This window comes from Pseudorasbora parva, chromosome 9, assembly GCF_024679245.1.
Source record: "Pseudorasbora parva isolate DD20220531a chromosome 9, ASM2467924v1, whole genome shotgun sequence".
NCBI classification, from domain to species: domain Eukaryota; kingdom Metazoa; phylum Chordata; class Actinopteri; order Cypriniformes; family Gobionidae; genus Pseudorasbora; species Pseudorasbora parva.
Window position 1 is genome coordinate 10,088,007 of NC_090180.1, and position 21,681 is coordinate 10,109,687.

Here is a 21,681-nt window from a genome sequence, read left to right on the forward strand (position 1 = left end):
ATGTAGATCTAGGTTTTAATACAAAATGCAAATCTAACATGCAAATCTAATGGCAGTGCCTTTGTGTTTGGCCATATCAACAGTAACAGCTATGGATCTGGCGCATGTAGATCAATTTGAATAGACAGGTGGAACTCTTCAAGATTCTTTGTTGTCACATTTGCTAGTATTGCCATGGCAATTTGGTGCACCAGGTGTGTACTACTCAATATGCAACTTAGAAATGGGTAATGAGTAAGAAATGGTTATGTAAAGCAAGCTTACAATTCTTTTTTACTTTTTACTATGTTGTCAGTTCATGCTTTAAAAAAAACTAACCCAAAGTCGCAGATAATACAATTATAGTTTTGCTTCTAGTGTCAGTGGTCACTTGCATTAATTCTTGTTGACAATTAAAAGTTACATTTTTCCCTCGTCTGTTGCTCTGACCTTTTAGACAAACACACACACACGTCTTATAGAGACTTTGCATATACATAATCATTTTAATACCGTACAACATATTCGATTCCCCTAACTTTCAAAAAACATCACTTAGTATAATTTATAAGCCATTTTCCTCATGGGGACCAAAAATACACCCACAAGGACAAGGATTTTGGATATTGTCATTTTTGTGGTGACATTTTGTCCCTATAAGGGTATACCTGAATCACACACACACACACACACACACAAACACACACTTTTGCTAGAGTACTTTGCATTGTGCTCCTGAGGATTCTCTGGGGTTTATCCTGTTTCTAAGTATAGCTATAAAAAAATCCAGAGGGCTACTTGTTTAGAAGTAGGCCTACAGTACACCTTTCTCACTTCATTCACTGAGATCAATTCCCAGAAGTCTTTGTACAGTTAGACACAAAGAAATTGTGGACAATGTGTAATCCAAGACCAACAGCAAAAATGAAAGAAAGTATGCGTTTTACAAATACTGGAGAACTATATGTGTGTGTAATGACAGGCACCCTATGATGATTTAAAAAAATACACACATACATTAAAAACAACAAAAACACACAACAAAATATAGCTATTCCTCTGTAACACAAAATGTCCTTCATTTTGTCCTTATGAAACTGAACTGCTTTATCCTGTTTTAAATGATTAATAGTGAGTCATAAAAGCACCAAAAGAGAGATGACCCAGGACATAAAGACATTAGCAATGTTACCTTCCCCCACATCATTCACTATAAATGTGACATATTAATAAATTCATCCTCTTACGTTGCTTTGACGTCACCATGGGAACAGTGACTATCTAAACAAGTGAAAAGATATGTGAACAAATAGAGTTGCATGACGACTGAAGATGTTCATTCTGCCTGAAAATGAAAAGAATGACAAAGCAAAATATGAATCGCAAAAATTTGGATATGAGTTATTTTAAAGAAAAGGGCAGAGGAATCTCATTATGGTAAATGGACTGCATTTATATAGCGCTTTTAACAGACCCTATGGCCATCCAAAGCGCTTTTACGGAAGGTCAGCGTTAGACAGATTCAAATAAAAACTTGCTCTCCTCAGCTGTTGTAACTATTATTTTCTTCATAAAGGGCAGCCCGTATCAAGTTTAACGCATATTTACCCAAACCATTTTGAAGCAGGACATAGCAGCCCTGCATTTTCCTTCAAAACTTTTCCTAGAAAACAATAATATGGTATGGGACAGCTAAACATTAAGCAACATAAATAGTACTTACATGTAAAAGCAGCTATATGTACATATGTATAAAAACGTATAATTCAACGATACAGTAATGTAAATAATTACACATTTATGGAAACAAGAAGGCCATCTAGTGGTAAAGAAAGGACATTGAATATGGCTTCCCTTCCTGTTCACTATAATATGGCAGTGAACAAGAAAGTCATGAGGCAAACATAAATACTTTTTGAGAGATATGAAGGGATATGAAATTATTAGTCTTATATATAGTATTTTAAGATGACTATATCTAATAGAAAGCGTGCATTAGATTGAATTGCTGTGTTTGCATCGAAGATAATAGAGAATTCTGCTGTCTGTTTTAGGAGTTTAGGATCTTAAATTCCAAAGGGCCTATACTCGTAGAAAGTGAACAATGTAAGGCATCCATTCGTTCGTGCAGTCTATGAATAGCTGAGATGATGTCCAGAGCGCACGTGACCTCAGTGAGTGGATGCTAACCTTTACATTCCTCAAGTGTTTTGTCTAGACTAACATATAGCAGACGATCATAACTTGAAACCAACTTGTTGATGAGGAAATTAGCTAAAAGTTAAAGATGAATATGCTAACATGGAAGGAAGCCATGTTAAATAATTAAAAACAAATCTTAAATGCCTTGCTAAATAATAAATATCAATACTCTAAATGCATTGTTTAATTTGCCTTATTTTACCTTTTATTCAACCCTTAAAAGGTTTGGATGGGAAATAGGTGATCACACAGTTTTCAGGCTGTAAATGAGGGACTTTGGCCTGTGTGACAGGATCGTCTTGTGAGTGATGCTTCAGTTCACACTGCACAGTGAACAGAAGGAAATGAGGAGCACAAGACTGGTCGCTTAAGGTAACTCTCTAACTAAAGATGAATTGAGATTATATTTTGTACCTACATCTTTTTGTGGGGTTTGGGGGAGGGGGGGTACTTAAAGTCATGCATTCATGCAGTTAGGTTTGTAACCATTTAGTCATAAATGGACTGCAGTAACGGTGCTGTGTTTATGTGTACTGATTCAGATTGATATTCTCTGACATTTCATCTGTTCACTTGTATTCATCTATTCAGTTTTATTCATGTATTCACGATTATATAAAAACTGTTTTGCTATTTGCACATATTATGTGCAAATTACACAATACAGCTTTCAATGTGTAATGTAACAAAGCAAATGAATGATAAACATTAACTGAGTCAGATGAGAGAAGGGCTGACATGCAGGTGGATCATATGACCAAAGTCATTTACACACTGTTTTACTGGTGCTGTGTTAAGCTGGATTAACAATTATTTTTACTTTTTAGTTCTTACGTTTCTTTTTGTTGTATTGTTATATGTAGCTATCCTCAATGTTTTAATTATATGAATTTTAATCTTTCTTGATCCTTAATCTACTGTAACTTTTAAATACACTGATTCAGGCATAACATTATGACAGGTGAAGTAAACAACACTGATTATCTCTTCATCACGGCACCTGTTAGTGGGTAGGATATATTAGGCAGAAAGTAAACATTCTGTCCTTGATTTTATGTGTGATGTGAAAAATGGGCCAGCGTAAGCATTTGAGCGAGTTTGACAAGGGCCAAATTGTGATGGAGAGCTTCCCCAAAACTGCAGTTCTTGTGGGGTGTTCCCGGTCTGCAGTGGTCAGTATCTATCAAAAGTGGTTAAAGGAAGGAGCAGTGGTGAAAACAGCATCAGGGTCATGGGCGGCCAAGGCTCAGTGATGAACGTAGGGAGTGAAGGCTAGCCCATGTGGTAAGATCAAACAGACGAGCTACTGTAGCTCAAAAGGTAGTTAAAGGTGTCATGAACTGGCTTTAAAAAAAAAAAAGTTTTTGTTTACAAACGATTCTGCAGTGAAATGAAGTGAACACCACTATCTTCCCCACGTGAGCTGGAACTTCATTAAAAATAAATGAAGTATCACACATTCCTAATATTAGGATCCGAAGGAAGCTTATGCAGCGACTGTGTTCTTCCACAATATCTTGCTTGCTTTCTTCTTCCACATGTTTATTGGTGCTGGCTTGTGATCGACCGAACAGATCCATGAGTCGGTGGGCGGGGCTACGAAATTACACGTTCCGTAGAGGCGTTGTTTTGTCACGCAGTGACGTAAGTATGAAGCACAGGACCGTTTGCTGAGCCTGGTGTCTATAAAAGCTTTTCTTTGACTAACAAGGAAGTTTTCAGCTCTTAAACTTAGAGGATATTCATATATTATCTTGACCTTATAAATATCACAAGCTCAAGAGAAAGCTGATTTTTCAATTCATCACCTCTTTAATGCTGGTTCTGATAGAAAGTGTCAGAATACACAATGAATCGCTGTTTGCTGCGTATGGGACTGCATAGCCGCAAACCAGTCAGGGTGCCTATGCTGACCCCTCTCCACCGCCGAAAGCTCCAACAGTTACATCAGAACTGGACCACGGAGCAATGGAAGAAGGTGTCCTGGTCTGAGGAATCACGTTTTCTTTTACATCACGTGGATGGCCGTGTGCATGTGCGGCGCTTACCTGGGGAACACATGACACCAGGATGCTCTATGGGAAGAAGGCAAGCTGGCAGAGGCAGTGTGATGCTTTAGGCAATGTTCTGCTGGGACACCTTGGGTCCTGCCATCCATGTGGATGTTACTTTGACACGTACCACTAAGCATTGTTTCAGACCATGTACACCCTTTCATGGAAACGGCATTCCCTGGGGGCTGTGGCCTCTTTCAGCAGGATAATGTGCCCTGCCACAAAGCAAAAATGGTTCAGGATTGATTGAGGAGCACAATGAGTTTGAGGTGTTGACTTGACCTCCAAATTCCACAGATCTCAATCCAGTCGAGTATCTGTTGGATGTGCTGAACAAACAAGTCTGATTTATGGAGGCCCCACATCACAACTTATGAGACTTAAAGGATCTGCTGCTAACATCTTGGTGTCATATACCACAGCACACTTTCAGGGGTCTAGTGGAGTCCATGCCTCGACGGTTCAGGGCTGTTTTGGCAGCAAAAGTGGAACCAACACAATATCATAATGGTATGCCTGATCGGTGTATTAGGCAATTTTACAAAAACATGATAGAAAAATATTTTGTATTTGATGTGTTTTCACCACTAAGATGAGCTTTACTCTGAGAAGAAGTCAGTCCCTTAGGAGCCTCTCTGGAGGTCATAGTTTACGCTCTACATCAGAGGTGCGGTTTTGGGACAGAAGGACACCGGTGTCTCAACTTGTTCAGAGGTAAATATACCAATATAAATACTATATCCCATGTATTTGCCTTTACTGTACTAACTCTTTTCTATGAAGTTCATGACGTAAACCTGCCTGTTTTTTCACTAGGTATGAAAGCTGTGTGGAGCTCACAGATGTCGGCAGACAAGAGGCCTGGTCTAAGGTATAACTACTTTGATTTATCATGTATTAAAAATTCTGAAATCCAAATGAAATCTAAATTACATGGATGATCTCTGTATCCGACAGTCATCTGGCCTGAGATCATCAAACTATGAAGAGAGTAAAGTTGAAAGTCTCTGGAGGAGATATGAGTCCCTCAGTGGGATAAACTCCACTTTGTCCAGAAGTATTTCAATGGACATGTTGCCCCAGCCGGACCAGGTGGGCACTAGCTCTCAGAGGGTCCTGTTCGAGTCAAAGAATGCCCTGCGACAGGACTACGCCAGCAGCCCTCGTCTCAACGTCACACCACAGGCCAAAAGTAGCCCAGTGAGTCACATTACCTCACCGTGGAGGGAGAAAGGTTATTCTGGTGCTACTACTGTCACCAAGGCCAAAAAAGACAAGGCTCATCAGGTGTGTAACAGTCACGTCATATTTTATTTTTGTTTGTGTTTGTGCAACATGGACAGACATGACTCAGGAAAGGAGAGTGTGCGCTTTTAACCTTTCAGCCTTGCATTAAATATTGATGAACCCTATAGTTTAACCGATGAGCTGTTGCTGAGCAAGAAAATGCTCCATTACACATATATAACACAACAAATATATTTTTTAGGTTACAATTGTTAACTAAATTAAAAGTTAAAAAATTTTATTTATTAATTTAACTAAAGCAAAAATAAAATTAAATATTTATATTAGATGAAAAACTAATAAAGTAAATTATAAATGATGCATCTGCAACTATCTGAAATAAATTTAAGCAGTAAAATTACTCACTGGAAACAAATAAAAACTGAAATAAAACCTATTTTAAGGTAAATATTAGTAATATTTAAAAAAAGAACAAAAACTAATAAAAATGACAAAAGCACTAAAATAAAAATGAATGCTAAAAATATAAAAATAAAATTTACTTCAAAATATTATTATAATAGCCTATAAAACTATATAAATAATACTAAAATAACACTGTCAATTTGATATGAATTCACACATTTTCCAATAAACTAAGACACAAAAAATAAATAATAATTAATACCTTAAGGTAAATAATACCTTAATTTTATTATATATTTTTTTCTAAAAACATTTTTATTTTATTTCAGACTACTATTATATATATATATATATATATATATATATATATATATATATATATATATATATATATATATATATATATATATAATTTTATTATATATTATAATTGTTTTAATAACTATTTTTAGTCCATTCAACAGTCCATTCAACAGTTTTTAATATCATTATTAATATTATCAAAAATATGAATACAATTTATATATTTTTAATATCTTAAAAATCTAAATAAAAAAATTAAATACTATATATATGTCTAAAATATGCTCTTATTTCCCCTAATAGAAAGAATCCTTTGAGACAATGAGAAGAAGGACAGTCAGTGGGGTTCCTGGATATGCCACCCGATCCTCCAATGGGCTAAATGGTAAGCTCATTAATAAAAACACTTAATTATTCGTACAACTAGTGTAAATGACTGAGCATAATCACCAGTTATTTCATTCTTAACTTAGCTGTGATGTTAGTCAGTAACTATGAGGTCAAAGGTCATTTGAACTTTGTGCCCTGCGTGAGACAAAACCTTGGCATCTATAGTCTTCCTACACAAGCATGCAGGGCCATCCGAAGTTCCTGAGGAGGAGGAATCTGCCGGCTGTGTCTCCGTGTTACAAAATATTCTGCAGATAATCCTAACAGAATAGTTTTGACTTATCATCACATACACAAAATCCTATATCCTATTTTGAGTCCTATTTCACAAGTTTTCATTGAGGGTTGGGAGCATGATTGAATGTGTGTGTATGTGTTCAGTGCATTCAGGAGACATAACATACTGCTTAAAGTGGCGTGTTATGACAGACCCCATCCTCTGACCTTACATTCATCCCGCTTGACTGTGAGTGACACTTTGGACTGGGTTGAGTTAGTATATTTGGGTTAAAGTTGTTTGAAAGGGGTTTAAGAGAGCCTTTAGTGTCTGTGCTGTGCCCACACATGGTGTTGGTTATACAGTGGGTGGCCTAAAAAGTGTTTTAAATAATTAAGCCATTTTTAACAATGAAAGAATGTCATTGTATTAGATATATTATTATTAGATATAAAATACCTATTATAGGGGTGGTTGCATGCGATTTCACTTTTTTAACTTTAGTTAGTGTGTAATGTTGCTGCTTGAGCATAAACAGCATCTGCAAAGTTACAGCACTGAAAGTTCAATGCAAACGGAGATATTGTCTTTTAAAGTTATGGCAGTTTATTGCCTACAAAAACGTCCGGTTTGGACTACAATGAGCTTCTTCCTGGGTTGGTGACATCATAAACCCTTGCTAGTCACCGCAGATGTGACTTCTGTCCGTAATGGTAAGGGGCGAGGCGTTTCCGGACAACCTGTGCTTGGCACTTCAGCCAATAAAAATACAGGAAACTACATTTGGCCATCTAACCAATCTAAGACCATTGAGTTTTTCAGAGGGATGGACTTCATAGAAGCAGGAAGCAAACGAGCCGATCAGAGGACAGTGGAGACAGCGGTGTGGAATAAAGGTCAAATATATGAAAAAAATAAAAAATAAAGTTTTATACTTTGCCCCATAAACACAACCAAGCCTAGAAAAACAGAACCACCCCTTTAATAAATACAATTGAAATTATTTACATTTAAATAAATAAATCTACACATTTATTTGAAAGAAACACAGATATTTAGCAGGCTACAAACAAACAGGCTCTGTTTCAACCATTCATGAGTATTAATACTTACAAGTACATTTATGGCAGTAGTCAGTGCCTTAATTATTTTGAGATGTATTAGCAAGCTCTGTAAACTTCATCAAATGTCACCGTGCATGACGTTCCTATTAGCGGTGGTCGGTTTCATAATTTTAATTTGTAAACAGTTAAAAATACACTCTTTCTGAACAATCGTAAAATTGATTTCAGTACATTTCAAGCATCCTTTGGCATTAGGAAAGTGTGGGAATTGTGCTCAAGGAGGTTCCCCCTACCCCTGTCACTTCCCAAACCACTGATTGACTCAGGCGTGTGGAATACCGCCCATGTTGCTTCCAAAATAGCAGGCTGGCCTCATCACCGCTCTGCTGTGAGCAGTGATAAAAATCAGCTGTCCCCCATTAGAGAGGGACAGAGTGAGACAGGACTACTGCTACAGACAGCATCAGAGTCAGACCGACACAAGCCATCACCTGCGGAAATACACAAGACTGAGGCTATCAGGAACCAGCTCTTCACTCTGTGAGTACAGTAAACAGTGTGGACAGGGAGCCTGTGAATTAATCATAGAAATTGAAAAATGATAGTATAAACAAAATATAACTTTATTAAAGAGATCAAATAGAATACATTTAAATATCATTTAAAATGTGCTTTGCGAATTGTTCCTTTATTATAGCAGAACATAGGAATGCCTGTGAATTTAAATGATCCATCATGTCTTTAGATGAAATAATTATTACCTAAAATATGTAATAATTAACCCAGAGTAAAGAAAATAAGAACAGTTTCATCATTTATGTGCTGTTTAATTTAACCTGAGTTCTCACAACAAGGCTGTTAAAGTAACATTTTGAACTACACACACACACACACACACACACAAATACAGTAAAAACAGGAATATTGTGGAATATTATTACATCTTAAATAACTGTTTTCTGTTTTAATATATCGTCAAATGTAATTTATTCCTGTGATGGCAAAGCTGAATTTTCAGCATCATTACTCCAGTCTTCATGAAGTGTCACATGATCCTCCAGAAATCCTTCTAATGCTGATTTGATGCTCATGAAACATTTATTAAAATGATCGATTCTGAAAAGAACATATGGTTATGTAACATAGGAATGAAATATTTCTGTGGAAACAGAATACTTTTTTCTGAATTATTTAAGTTAAAAGAATAGCATTTATACAGTGGTGACCAAAAGTGATGTCTGGAGGGGATATTTGTTTTTTATGACCCCACAAGTTCGATTAAACAATCATAATATGAGGTACATTTATATTTTAAATGTGATGGTAAAAAACAAAACAAAACAAAAAAACATTTGGATGAGGTATTTTTTATCGGGGGGGGGGGGGGGGGGAATTGGCAATTTTTGTATTTATTTTTGCCAAATGTATTATTTTTACTATGGAAAAAAAATGCATAAACAAAAAGCTACATAACATTAACTGTAACATAATCAATTATTAATATTTCACAGATTTTCTCAAGGTTTTCGATTGTGTTCATAATTTCTTGATATGACAGCCATTATGTCCACACAGTTTTGTATGTTTTATTGCGTTATCACAGATAAAACAATTGACTCTAAGCACAACTACGCAATATTATTTTTTATAATATTTAAATAAAAAAAGGGTGAAGATGTGAATTTTCCTAGACCAGACATCACTTTTAGCCTCTACTGTAACAATATAAAAGTCTTTACAGTCACTTTTGATCAACATAATTCATCCTTGCTGAATAACAGTATTCATTTTGTTTAAAAAAAACTTTTGAACAGACAACACCTGAAATCAAGTATGCAGAGGCTAATATCGTGACAGACAGGAGTGTCAGCTAAACATGCCTTTGTCAATCCTGCACTATTTTAAGCAGTGGTTTTAAGTTGTTGTAGTTTTAACAAGACCTTTGAGCTCTCACAGGAAACCAAGGAAGGCAGCTGACGAGAATAAATACCAAGCGCATATCACAATAATTCGGACAGCTGTCAGCAGCACAAAAGCACTCACATTCTAGGACACTAATAGCCCTGCCTTCCATGAATAGGGGCTGGTCTCTATGAAACTTTCATTCTGCTCACATGATCATTTTTTATATACATACTTAGATATCAAATGAACTGTCTCACAGATGTAAACACATGTTTAGTTCATTTGACTCAATTAAAATAATTATACATGAGAAAGGAAGCAGGCAGAGATGGGCACTGTTTACAGCTCAGAACCATTCATGTCCATAACTATACATTACAATGAATTAATTACACTCTTTATGTCAGATTTTGCTTAAAGGAAATGCACTTTTATCACATGACTGTGTTTTAAAGATCCAAACTTGAAGTTTACACAGTATTTTCATTTAAATCATTACCAAAAATTGTCAAAAGGAAACATTTATGTTAGTAATTTGACAAGATGGTATGGTCCCTTTTGTAGTGTTTTTTTAAATCGGAGAGCACAATATTCAGGCTTGATGAGATCTCTCTAGCTAGACCTCAGTATTGTATGGTCCTGTTATTCTCTATGCTCATCCAACTATGCAAACGTTTTAAGCCCGGACTCGTGAGTGGCGCCAGCGATGGGCCCTGTCCTTTTGTCCCACGAGAGCTTACAGAGTGAAAAACAGAGGTATGCGCGAATATAGTAATTAGTTATAGCTGACGGACCTGTGCTGCCTCCAGAGCTCCTGACCTCAGACGGAAGGCTTTTGTTTTGATCGTGCATACAGCAGCTTTACAATAATTTAATGTGGCAAGTCTTCTTTTGCTGCTCCAAACCATAATAACACATCACATATCATCATGATAATCATAATAAGTGATCCACTGTAATTTGGCATTCAGACACTTCAGTAAGACTTTTCTCACCTCCCATCAAACAAACAGATTGTTTGCTATAAGAATGAACTAACCAACAAGCTTTATGTATCAGCTAAATAACCAATTTCTTTCATTATAATATCTATTTTACCAATGCACCATTCTCAATCTATTACATCTGATCATTTGCTTTCTTTATACACAGTACTATAGGGTGGCCATTTGCTAGCAAATGTAAAAAAAGCTAGGGACATGAATCAGGGAAGCTTTGTCAGTGTTTTGTCCCGAGAATGAGAAACATTAAAAAGGGTCACAATTCAGCTGACTCAGTGACATTTTACAATGGCATGCAGGCCACTGTTTTTGTTTAGTTAGATGTCATGCTAAGAAATACAATCAAATTGTAATAGTACATCTAAGAACATTTAAGAACAAATGTCATTTTTAAAAATGCATTTAAAAATGCCAATTTTCTTGCAATTAGTCTTGCCCAATCATATACTATGTGCGGAGCTGAATAGTTTCCATAGGTCCTTGAGGTATAATAATAAACCACAGATAAAAGCATACCAACACCAGCTCCAGTCTATTTATACGCACCACTATCAGAGCCATTAGATGGCCAAGGAACTGGGTCAGGCCAGTCTAGTCTTATTTCTAGCCTACTTCTGGATTATTATTCAGCATTTATGTTTTAATGCTTTGGTAACATGCCAGATATTTACAGACCTCACAAACAGAGTTATAGGCGTTTTTCTCATCTCAAATTAAAATGTTTGACCCACATTTAAAATGTATATACCATCTACAAAATGCAGTTGGTATGTAATGCATGTTCATAAAGAAATAAATAAAATAAAGCAAATGTTTCTAAAAATGTCATTAACAGAGGAATACCAAAATAAAAGTCATCCACAATCAAAAGCCATACATTCTTATTTCAAAGGAAAAATATGATAAACCATAACACAAAACATACCTATAATCAAACTAACAATTAATGATATACATTGAATTATGTGAGCAACTCCAACAAGTTGCATATGGAAGTGAGTCATTGCTGTTTTTAGTTTATAAATAATTTCTGATTGTAGTTTTGTGTCTTTATTTGCTTCTTGTGTGAATTAGATGAAAGGAGGCATTTCGTAAAACAACAGAGACAATCTGCCTCCTATCAAGAGCACAAACAGAAGTACACTTCCTCTCCAATCCAGAGCGTGAAAGATAGATCTGCTGTGTATCTCTCAAAGATAGCAGCTGCAGACTCCTCGGGGTCCATCGAACAACAAGTGAGTGCTCATAGCATCTGTCATATCACTCTCAGCACACAGGCATCTGTAAGGTCAAGTTCTCAGACTGGATCACTCACATACACACAAATCTGTAAAGTCTGGTTCAAGCTCATTTTACAGGCCTATAGCAGAAAAGGCCTATTCACACCAAACATGATAAAGATATTTGTATTAGCATCCACACTAGGAGACTTTTATCGTCCATCAGCTGTGGAAAAAAATGTTTTGAAAGTGATTCCAACTACATGTGCTATTATGTGGTGTTGAATCTGCTATTCATTAATATTGAGAACTACATCTATATTATAGTTATCGTCCTTGCTGTGAACTGCTTCAAGTGTTTTCTATGAAAAATGAGTAGGGATAATTAATCATGCTTCTTTCCCAGGGCAGTGTGTTCCAGGAGCACTCGATCTCAAGTGGAAAGAAGAAAAAACAAAACAAGGTATGAACAACAGTTTTCGCTTAATTTTTACGTCTGCTGTGTGACTAATGACTAATGCTAATAGGGACTGTGTGCTCATTTAGAAACACATATAGTAACGATAACTTTTGTGACCATCTTAGTATAATTTAAAAAGCAATAAGAACAAACTTAGCAATGTTTTTATTACCATTTTTCCAAAGTAGTAGTAATACATTATTATTATAATAGCCTACTCATAATTAAATCAAAATCCCAGCCATGGTAAGTCATGTGGTAAAAATGTCTTCTGGTAATGACAGGATTGGTGATACAGTTACAGTTAAGTAGTTCTGACATATAAGGTAAAATCCAGTAACCATATAGTAGTGTTTTTGTAAAAATGCTGCTCATATTTAGATAAACATTAAAAAACATTTTATGATATTTCTGCATGTAGCGGGCATTAATGCTGGATTGTGGTTTTTGGTTACAATGAATAATACTCTTAGAAATGTTCTCAAGTTTTTCCCTCAAAATGTATTATGGAGCTTGAATTTTGTACTAACAAGGCTGAAAACCATGAATGAAGTCAAACCTCACATGAATAGGTGTGCAGTGAACTTAATCAACTATTCCCTACTAAACACAGACAAAGGTAAAGTATGGCTTTTAAGCTTAAAAATACTAATTTCTTTACATGTTAACTATTTTTTAATTAAGAGTTTACTATTATGTCAAATTATTTAATTGCATTGTGGAGAGTAACTTGAGCCTTCATACTTCTTCTCTGCATCCAAGATGGCAGAAGTAGCCAAACAGATAAAAGTGACCGGTGCAGCCAGTGGAGATGATGAATTCCTTCCCCCTCCACCTCCTCTACCAAGTTCTCAGGTTCTGGAGTCACTTCAAAAGGATTCAAGCCAAAACATTCTCCCAATACCACCACCTAAAGAAACCTTCTCAGAGTTCTACCAGCAGCGACAAAAAAACGAACTGAAGCGTCTTTTTAAACACATTCATCCTGAATTGAAGATGAGTCTTGCTGATGTTGTAGATGATGAACTGATGGATGCAATAAATCCCCAAGCAGTAGATACGGCATATCAGGGGGAAGTCCAGTCCATGCGCTGGATATTTGAGAACTGGACTCTTGACAATATTGGAGACCCACATGAAACCAAAAAACTACTTGATGAAGAAAATCTTCAAGTTGGGGATGTGAGGAGCAAATCCTCACTGTTTGAGCATTCGGTGTTTGATGGTCAGCACACAACAGCTGGTGAGAGACCAGGTGTGGTCAAAGGAGATGTTCGCACGGCCACCTGGTTGTTTGAGACACAACCTCTAGACTCAATAAGTAAGTCAAGGATGGAGGATGAGGAAATCGTGGAGGTTGTACTGAAGGAACCTGTTCAGAAGGGAGATGTGAGAGGTGCACGTCTCCTGTTTGAATCCAAGACATTGGACGCTTTAGGCCGATGCTGCTCTGTTGAAGACCAACACTTTCTAACACTCAAATCAGAACTAGAGGAGAATAAAGGAGATGTGAAAAAAACTGTCAAACTCTTTCAAGCAGATCCCTGTTGTGCTCTTAGGGATAGCAGTGGCAAAATCCATGAAATCAAATCAATCTGTCGAGAAGAAATCCAAAGCAGTGACTTCAAAACAGCACGGTGGCTTTTTGAAACTCAACCCTTGGACCACATTAATAAAGATGCTGGTGTGCAGATAATTCGGGGGATCTCTCTTGAGGAAGCCCAGAAAGGTGGTGTTGATCAGAAGAAATGGATGTTTGAGACGCAACCGCTTGATGCAATTCATGAAAGTCTTGTGGAAGAACAAAATTTCAAAGGAACAGTGGAGGACATCTCTGGAGAAACAGATGTTCATAAACTAAAGCAACCCCTTTCATCTCTTAAAGGAGTGCATGTGGGTGAAGTGTCAGAGAAGCAGGCAATTATTGGAGGAAATGTAGGATCCACCCTATGGCTTTTTGAAACTCAGCCCATGGACACTCTGAAAGACAGCTATGAGGTGGGACATCTCCAGAAAGTTATGGTGTCAAGTGATGAAAAAGGAGAAGTTAAAGACAGAAAGCTGCAGTTTGAGAAATTCAGTGTTGGTAAAACAGACAGTAGTGAAAACAAAGTTCAAGATGCTGAGAAAGGAGATGTGAAGACTTTCAAGAATCTTTTTGAAACGTTACCTCTTAGTCACATCTCTGTGAAATCCACAAGTCCGATTCTCGACATTGCAGCTGGGGATGTCAAAGGCAACCGTTCACTGTTTGAAACCACACCGTTGTATGCAATTAAAGATTCCTCTGGAAATTTTCATGAGGTTACAACTGTCAGTAGAGAAGAATGCATCAAAGGAAATGTACAGGATTACAAATGGATGTTTGAAACAAGACCCTTAGACCAATTTGAAGAATGTAGAGGAAATGTAGAACTCATCAAGGGCATTACAAGGCAAGAGGACATGACAGGTGACGTGAGGACAGCTAAATGGATGTTTGAAACACAACCTTTGGACTGCATCAATTTAAACCATAAGAATGAAGCAAACTCAACAGTACTACAGGAAGAATTTCAAATGGGTAATGTGAAGACATGCAAATGGCTGTTTGAGACACAACCAATGGACATTTTGTATGAGAAATCAGAAAAGAACAAGGATGTAGAACCGGTGCCAAAAGCTGATGTGAAGTCACACACTTGGCTTTTTGAAACACAGCCACTGGATAACATTAAAGACAAGGAGGACTTCAGTTTGAAATTGTGCAGTACTGTGCTGGAAGATGTAAAAAGTGATGTGAATGTGAAGACAGTGAAACACCTGTTTGAAACAGAGACTTTAGACAGAATAACAAAGCAAACAGATTCTGTCCAAAATATAAGATATGTCAGTCAGGTGGATGTCCAGTCTGGAGATGTCTCGCGTGTCAAGGAAATCTTTGAATCCAAGTCCCTTCATGAAATAGGAAGTGAATGCGTCAAGGTGTCTGAGGAGAAGGAAAACGAAATTCAGTCAGGATCGGTCCACAAATTCACTTGGCTGTTCGAGAATCAGCCTATAAGCAACATTAATGAGAAAGAGGACAGAATAATTCACAGTGTCTGTGATGTTGAGGGTGGTGATGTTGGAAGCAAAAAGTTTATTTTCGAAACTTTCTCTCTGGACAAAATCCAGGATAAAGACGAACTACTTGAGCACCAGTCAATGAGTGTTGAAAAGCCCATGAACATAAACAATAGCGGTAATGTGAAATCCAGCACAATGCTTTTTGAATCACAGCCGTTATATGCTATTAGAGACAAGAACGGACAGTTTCATGAAGTTACCACTGTTAAGAAAGAGGAACTGATGAGAGGAGATGTCAGGGGTGCAAGGTGGATGTTTGAAACCAAGCCACTGGATACTATTCAAGCAGACAAAGAAATATACGTCATCCGTGCAGTTACACAGGAGGATGTGTGCAAGGGGGATGTGAAATCAGCACGCTGGAAGTTTGAGACTCAGCCTCTTGACTCCTTCGAACCACGTGAAGGACCCTCAGTAAGGGTTGTTGAAGATATAAGCAATGGGAACAGTGTGCAACAAAGCAAGCAACTTTTTGAGACTGAGAAAGCTGCCCAAAAAAAGTATGTGCGAATGGTGAGCGTTACAGATGTTCAACAAGGTGATGTTCGCACCTCAACCTGGCTGTTTGAGAATCAACCTATTGATACACTTAAAGGGGAGCCAGATGAGCAGAACACCATGACAACTGTACATCGAGAGGATAACGCAAAGGGAGATGTGAAACGCTGCACTTGGTTATTTGAATCACAGCCCTTGGATAAAATAAAGTACAATGAATCAATTGATTCATCAAATGAAGAGTTTGTTTCATCAAAGGAAGAAATCCCCAAGGCAGATGTCAAAAGCACAACATGGTTATTCGAGACTACACCACTAGACAAAATCACTGTAGAGAGTGTGACCGACACACTCTATCGCCTTTGCCATTATTCTTTCATTCATTCAAGTGGAATCATCATCCAAGCAAATGATTATAAGTACGTAAACATGGCAAAATATCAGAATGTGAATAATGAAGAGATCAAAGTTCAAAAGGAGGAAGTTGTTGAAGGAAACATCAGGAACATCATGCTACAGTTACTGTTCAAACCGAACCTGAAACCTAAAGTTACTCTACTTAAAGAGGACGAACAAGGTAAGATGCACAGCACAGTGCTTGAAATCCCATTTCAACAGCCTGGATGTGCAACTAACCCTGAGACCGATTGTAAGACCCAAGAAGCAGTTAAAATTATTGAGAGCTTGTTGGTTCAACAAAAAACAATCAAGACAGGCTTGGTGATGCAAGAATCTGAAGGTGGGCAGCCAGAGATGACAGTGTATTCCCTCCACAGTCAAAGCAGCATGACTGAGTCGCACGACATTGCACGAGGAGATGTCAAGTCCACCATTGGCAACCTCCTTGCCACAGTCCACACCCAGCAGACCAAACCGTCTTGCAGACTGGAACAAAACGAAAGGGGGAATGTTGACCTGTATCGAAACTGCATTGAAAAGGGCGACCTTAAAAGTCTACAGCAAGATCTTCCTGAGGAGGAACCAGCTGTCTCCTGTAGAGACCAAATTGAAATTGTTCAGGGTGATGTAAAGGAAGCAAAGCGACACCTAAATCAACAAAGAGAACAAGCTGAAAGAACAGTCTTGGATGTTGTACCAGGAGACGTTAAGAATGTAAAAAAGGTTTTCTCTGAGGTCTGCACAGACCTGGGTGTTGAAAACTGTGTGCCAAGGGAGGAGATCGTCAGAGGTGATATTTTGTCCGCCATGCAGCAACTTGACGACGCAATCAAGCAGCAAGTCATGGTCCAGAAAGAGGAAATTGTTTCTGGGGACATTAAGGCAACGCTTGAATCCTTGGAGCGGGCAAAACAACAAAGCATGCACATGGAGCGTGAGGCCATTAAACCAGGCACCATTTATGATCTGAACATAGAGGTAGAGGAAATGTGTTCAGAAGAAAATGAAAGGAAATTAATTAAGGAGGAAATAATTTCAGGGGATGTTAAGGCTGCCAAAAGATCCCTGGAGAGAGCAAAGAACCAAAGCATGAGAATAGAACGAGAGCATGTCACTCCTGGAAAGCTGTATAATCTAAATGAATCAACTCAGTGTCAAAGCAACACAACAGTGGAGCAGTCTACAACATCCTCTTTGAGTAACCAGCGGATTACTACAACATTTCAAAAGGTTAGTGATATAGAAAAGGATCAGGGATCCACCGAAATAATTTGTTGTCAGAATGAAGTGGGAGGGAGAGAAAATATAACAGATATTAGTATAGAAAATTCCTCAAAAGTGCTAGATAACACTCAGTTTTCAGAGTTTGAGACCAATATTGTTAAAGGTGATGTGAAGGCTGCTATTCAGTCTTTACGAAGCGCTGCAAAAGAGCAGAGAAGTGTAGACAGAGAGGAAATTGTTGGAGGTAATTTGCAAGAGACACTCCAGTCTCTCGAGAGGTCTAGCATTAATGTTTCTAAAGGGGATTTCAAGGCAGCAATGTTATATAGGCAATCTGGACAGTCTTACACACAAAGCAAAATGACAAATGACTCAGGGATTAAGTGCAAGCAGAGTTTTGTTAATTTACCTTCATCTGACACTCAATTGTCTTCTTCGGTTTCAGTGACCGGAAGCGAGCATCTGATCATCTCGGCACTGAATTCAGAATCTGTTAGCTCCAGTGTGGACAATACAAAGCTCTCTCGCACTTTTGCAGAAAAAGATGATAATCCACCACCCATCCCTCCAAAAACTGGGCATCAGGTTAAAAATCAGAAGCCAGTTATTCCACCAAAGCCATTGCACATCACCACCAGCTCCGAACACATCGCAGAAACACCACAAATCTGTCCAAGCTCACCTGATTGTCTAATTATTAAGCAGATTCCAACAATCCCACCCAAAGTGATTCCCAGCAAGAAAACTTTTTTGCATGAAAAAAACTCCACAGAAACTCCAAACAAAATTAATGACAAGCAATGCAACATTCATGAACCAGTTCAAAGGACAAACTTCACAGATCCTGTGGGGTTTCAGAAGATGCAGTACACTGAGCAATGGGTTCAAAATTCCCACATGCAGCATACAGACTGTACTCCATCAGTCAGCAAAACTCTTGATGAAGGTTCCTCTGCTTCTAATAGAATAGAAATGGAGAAAAATGTGATTCAGAGGATAAATGCTGCAGAAGAGATCAGAATGTGTATGCAGAGTTATTCAAATGACAATAGTGAACTAAACAATGGGTTTAAGGTTGCACTTCAACATTTTGGGGAAAAGAAAACAGCTATGGGCACAACCCCAACTTTCCCAAAGAAAATTAAAGTTGTGCAAAACAAAACCATTGTGGAACAGGCTAAAACTTCCAAAGAGAACACAAATAAAGTTGAGTTACACTTCGCCTGCAAAGACAACCCGCCAACACCTGAAAAACATGAAGTTCTTTCAAAGTACAATCAAACCAGTAAAGAGCACAATGATTCTGAGAATAAAGTTGTTTTGAGAGAAAAGAAAGCAAGGAGAGAGACAGAAGATGAGCGCCGCCAGAGGCTCTCCGTCCACAAAGACGAAATTATGAGGGGCAACGTAAAAGCAGCCATGGAGATCTTTGAAAACCTTATGAGGCGAGAAGAGCTTAAGATCATTTTGTCAAAAGTTCAAGAAATAGAGGGGGAGACTTGTGAGGTGGATGTTAAATCTCTGAAGACTTTGTTTGAGAATGTGCCTGCTTGGATTACCAATCCAACAAAAAATATGAAATGCAGACATTTTCCAAGAGTTGGCAAAGAGATGGAGGGCTTAAGAGATGATGCAGAGAGCATATCCTCAGTTGAGGCTGCATTTGAGGACCTAGAGAAAGCAAGCATGGACATCATCAATTTGAAAGAACAGACATTAGCTAAACTCTTGGACATAGAGGAGGCAATTAAAAAAGCGTTGTACTCTGTTTCAAATTTAAAGTCAGAGGCAGACATTACAGGGTTGTCAGGTCTGTTTAGTGAATCCTTAAATGTTGATAATGTCTCTCCAAGTACTAAAAACATTAGGAAAATTAGCATTGTGTCCAGCAAAGCAACACCTGTGCAACCTAAACAAGCACAGAGCAGTGATAACAGGGGTCTGCTCAAAGAAGAACCACATGTACATAAAGTTCAAATGGGAAAAACAAGCTCAAACATCCCCTCATCGCCGTCATTTATTTCCATTCATTCTGCTGCAAGAAAACCTGTGGAGTCAGTTACGTCACCACAGCATTTCTTAGACAAACCAAAAGCAAATGACCAATCTAATGCAGGTAGCTTCATCAGACAGTCCTCCCCTGACAAAATCTCAGTCAGCCACGTTTGTACCCCTCCAAGTCCTAGAAGGAAAGTCTGCGTTCTTGAAGTCCAGCAAGTTCCTGAGGTTGCAAGTGGAATCATTGGCACTAAAACTGTCAGTGAGAAATATGAAGAGATAGACTGCTTTGGGAATACTTACTTTTCCTCCGAAAGATCTACATTTGTAACCAGACAGTCAGAGACAGAATTATCTTCCTCATATGATATAGTTACCAATCCAGGGAGGTATGAAGGAATGACTTCACCTGTTTCGCAAAGGTCTGGACAGACCTTCTTCTCAAATTCTCAGTGTAAAAGCAAAGACAGAAAAGTGTTTGTAACTTTCGGCCATCCCAACACAGAAAAACATTAACCAAGCTGCCCATTCTTTTTGTAACTACTTTTTGGTCATTTTTATTTCCATATTTTTAAAATACATACAATATATATTAGACTTATTGATCCTTTTTATGTGTGTAAAATAAAGAGTTTTATTGTGGTGCTTTGATTAAGATCAAGTTTTTTTTTGTACTGTTGCAATTAAGTGTTAATGTTAAATATTTATGTTTGTTTCAAAAACTGTATATTATATAAAATAAAATCCTTACAAGGCAGTATTTGTTATAATTATTTTCTTAACAGTTAGACTAAACTCTCTGTCTATAGTATCTTTAAAGCAGCATTCTATAACAATTCTGACTTTTTTTTCGTAGGAGGATCTTCATGCTGTGTATATCATACATAAACTCATATTCCATGTATGTCTATATTGTTGTCATAGTTCCTGTCACCAGCTAAAGAGATGTGCTCTGCATGCCTGAAGCCAGTTTACCCAATGGAGAAAATGGTGGCAGATAAACTAATTCTACATAATAACTGTTTCTGCTGCAAACACTGTAGTAAAAAGCTAAGGTGAGAGAAATTTAGACATCAGTTTCAAAAACATTAGCAGACGAAGCTGTTACAAAATAATTATTAGCATAATACTGGAACCCGTGATTCATAATGATTTTATATATATATATATATATATAATATATAATAATATATATATATATATATATATATATATATATATATATATATATATATATATATATATATATATATATATATATAAAAAATCTAATCAAATGCAATCAAGTTATATTGGATATTTAATTGATTTTATCCAATCACAAATCAAATATGATATAACTTGATTCCCTGAGAATGTTTAATTTCACAGTATATACTTTAACATTGTATCTTCATGGGTGTACTATTATTCATTACAGCATTCACAATTACACTGCTCTTTATGGAGAGTTCTACTGCACACACCATTACCAACAGTTGTTTAAGAAAAAGGGAAACTATGATGAGGGTTTTGGCCACAGACAACACAAAGACCGCTGGCTTGATAAAATAGAGGAGCCTAAACCTACTAACAAGTTCAGCTCAGCACGTGTAACAGAGCCTACATGTGTTGATGGTCCTCTGGGGTCATCTACAGGAGCTTCTCCACAGCAAAGACACAGAGATGCTCAATTTAAAAGTCCTGACACCAGGAACAGGCTTACAATTAGCTGGCCACCGGAAAACAGACAAACCAGACGAAACCCAGCTTCACAAAGTACTTCCTTAAGCTCAAGAAGGGCAACAGACTGGTCAAATAGCGACCGCTCTTCTGCCAGAAGCTCCAGAAATTCTCTCGAAAAGAAACGGTTTAGTTCTGGGCTGGATGAAATGGACAAATCAGTTCAGCTGTCACCTCAGGTTCATGAGAAGACAAACACATACTTCTCTCCCTTCACAACTAAAAGTGGGGTTAAAGCACCACATTCAGAGCCTATTTATACAGCTCTTCCAGGAGGTTCAAAA

The 21,681-nt window shown here is 37.5% G+C and overlaps 1 protein-coding gene across 2 annotated transcripts; it reads left to right on the plus strand.

Moving 5' to 3' along the window:
• Positions 1–2,482: 2,482 nt before the first annotated feature.
• On the plus strand, positions 2,483–20,326 carry xirp1 (xin actin binding repeat containing 1). Of its 2 annotated transcripts, XM_067453823.1 has the most exons (8): positions 2,483–2,553; positions 4,828–4,949; positions 5,052–5,106; positions 5,193–5,522; positions 6,495–6,576; positions 11,843–12,003; positions 12,395–12,451; positions 13,211–20,326. In XM_067453823.1, the coding sequence occupies exons 2-8, from the start codon at positions 4,828–4,830 to the stop codon at positions 20,189–20,191; spliced, it is 7,788 nt and encodes a 2,595-aa protein (XP_067309924.1). In that variant the 5' UTR covers positions 2,483–2,553; the 3' UTR covers positions 20,192–20,326. The 2 variants fall into 2 exon arrangements, with proteins under 2 accessions (XP_067309924.1, XP_067309925.1); XM_067453824.1 differs by lacking the exons at positions 2,483–2,553; positions 4,828–4,949; positions 5,052–5,106; positions 5,193–5,522; positions 6,495–6,576 and adding an exon at positions 8,304–8,402.
• Positions 20,327–21,681: the final 1,355 nt, after the last annotated feature.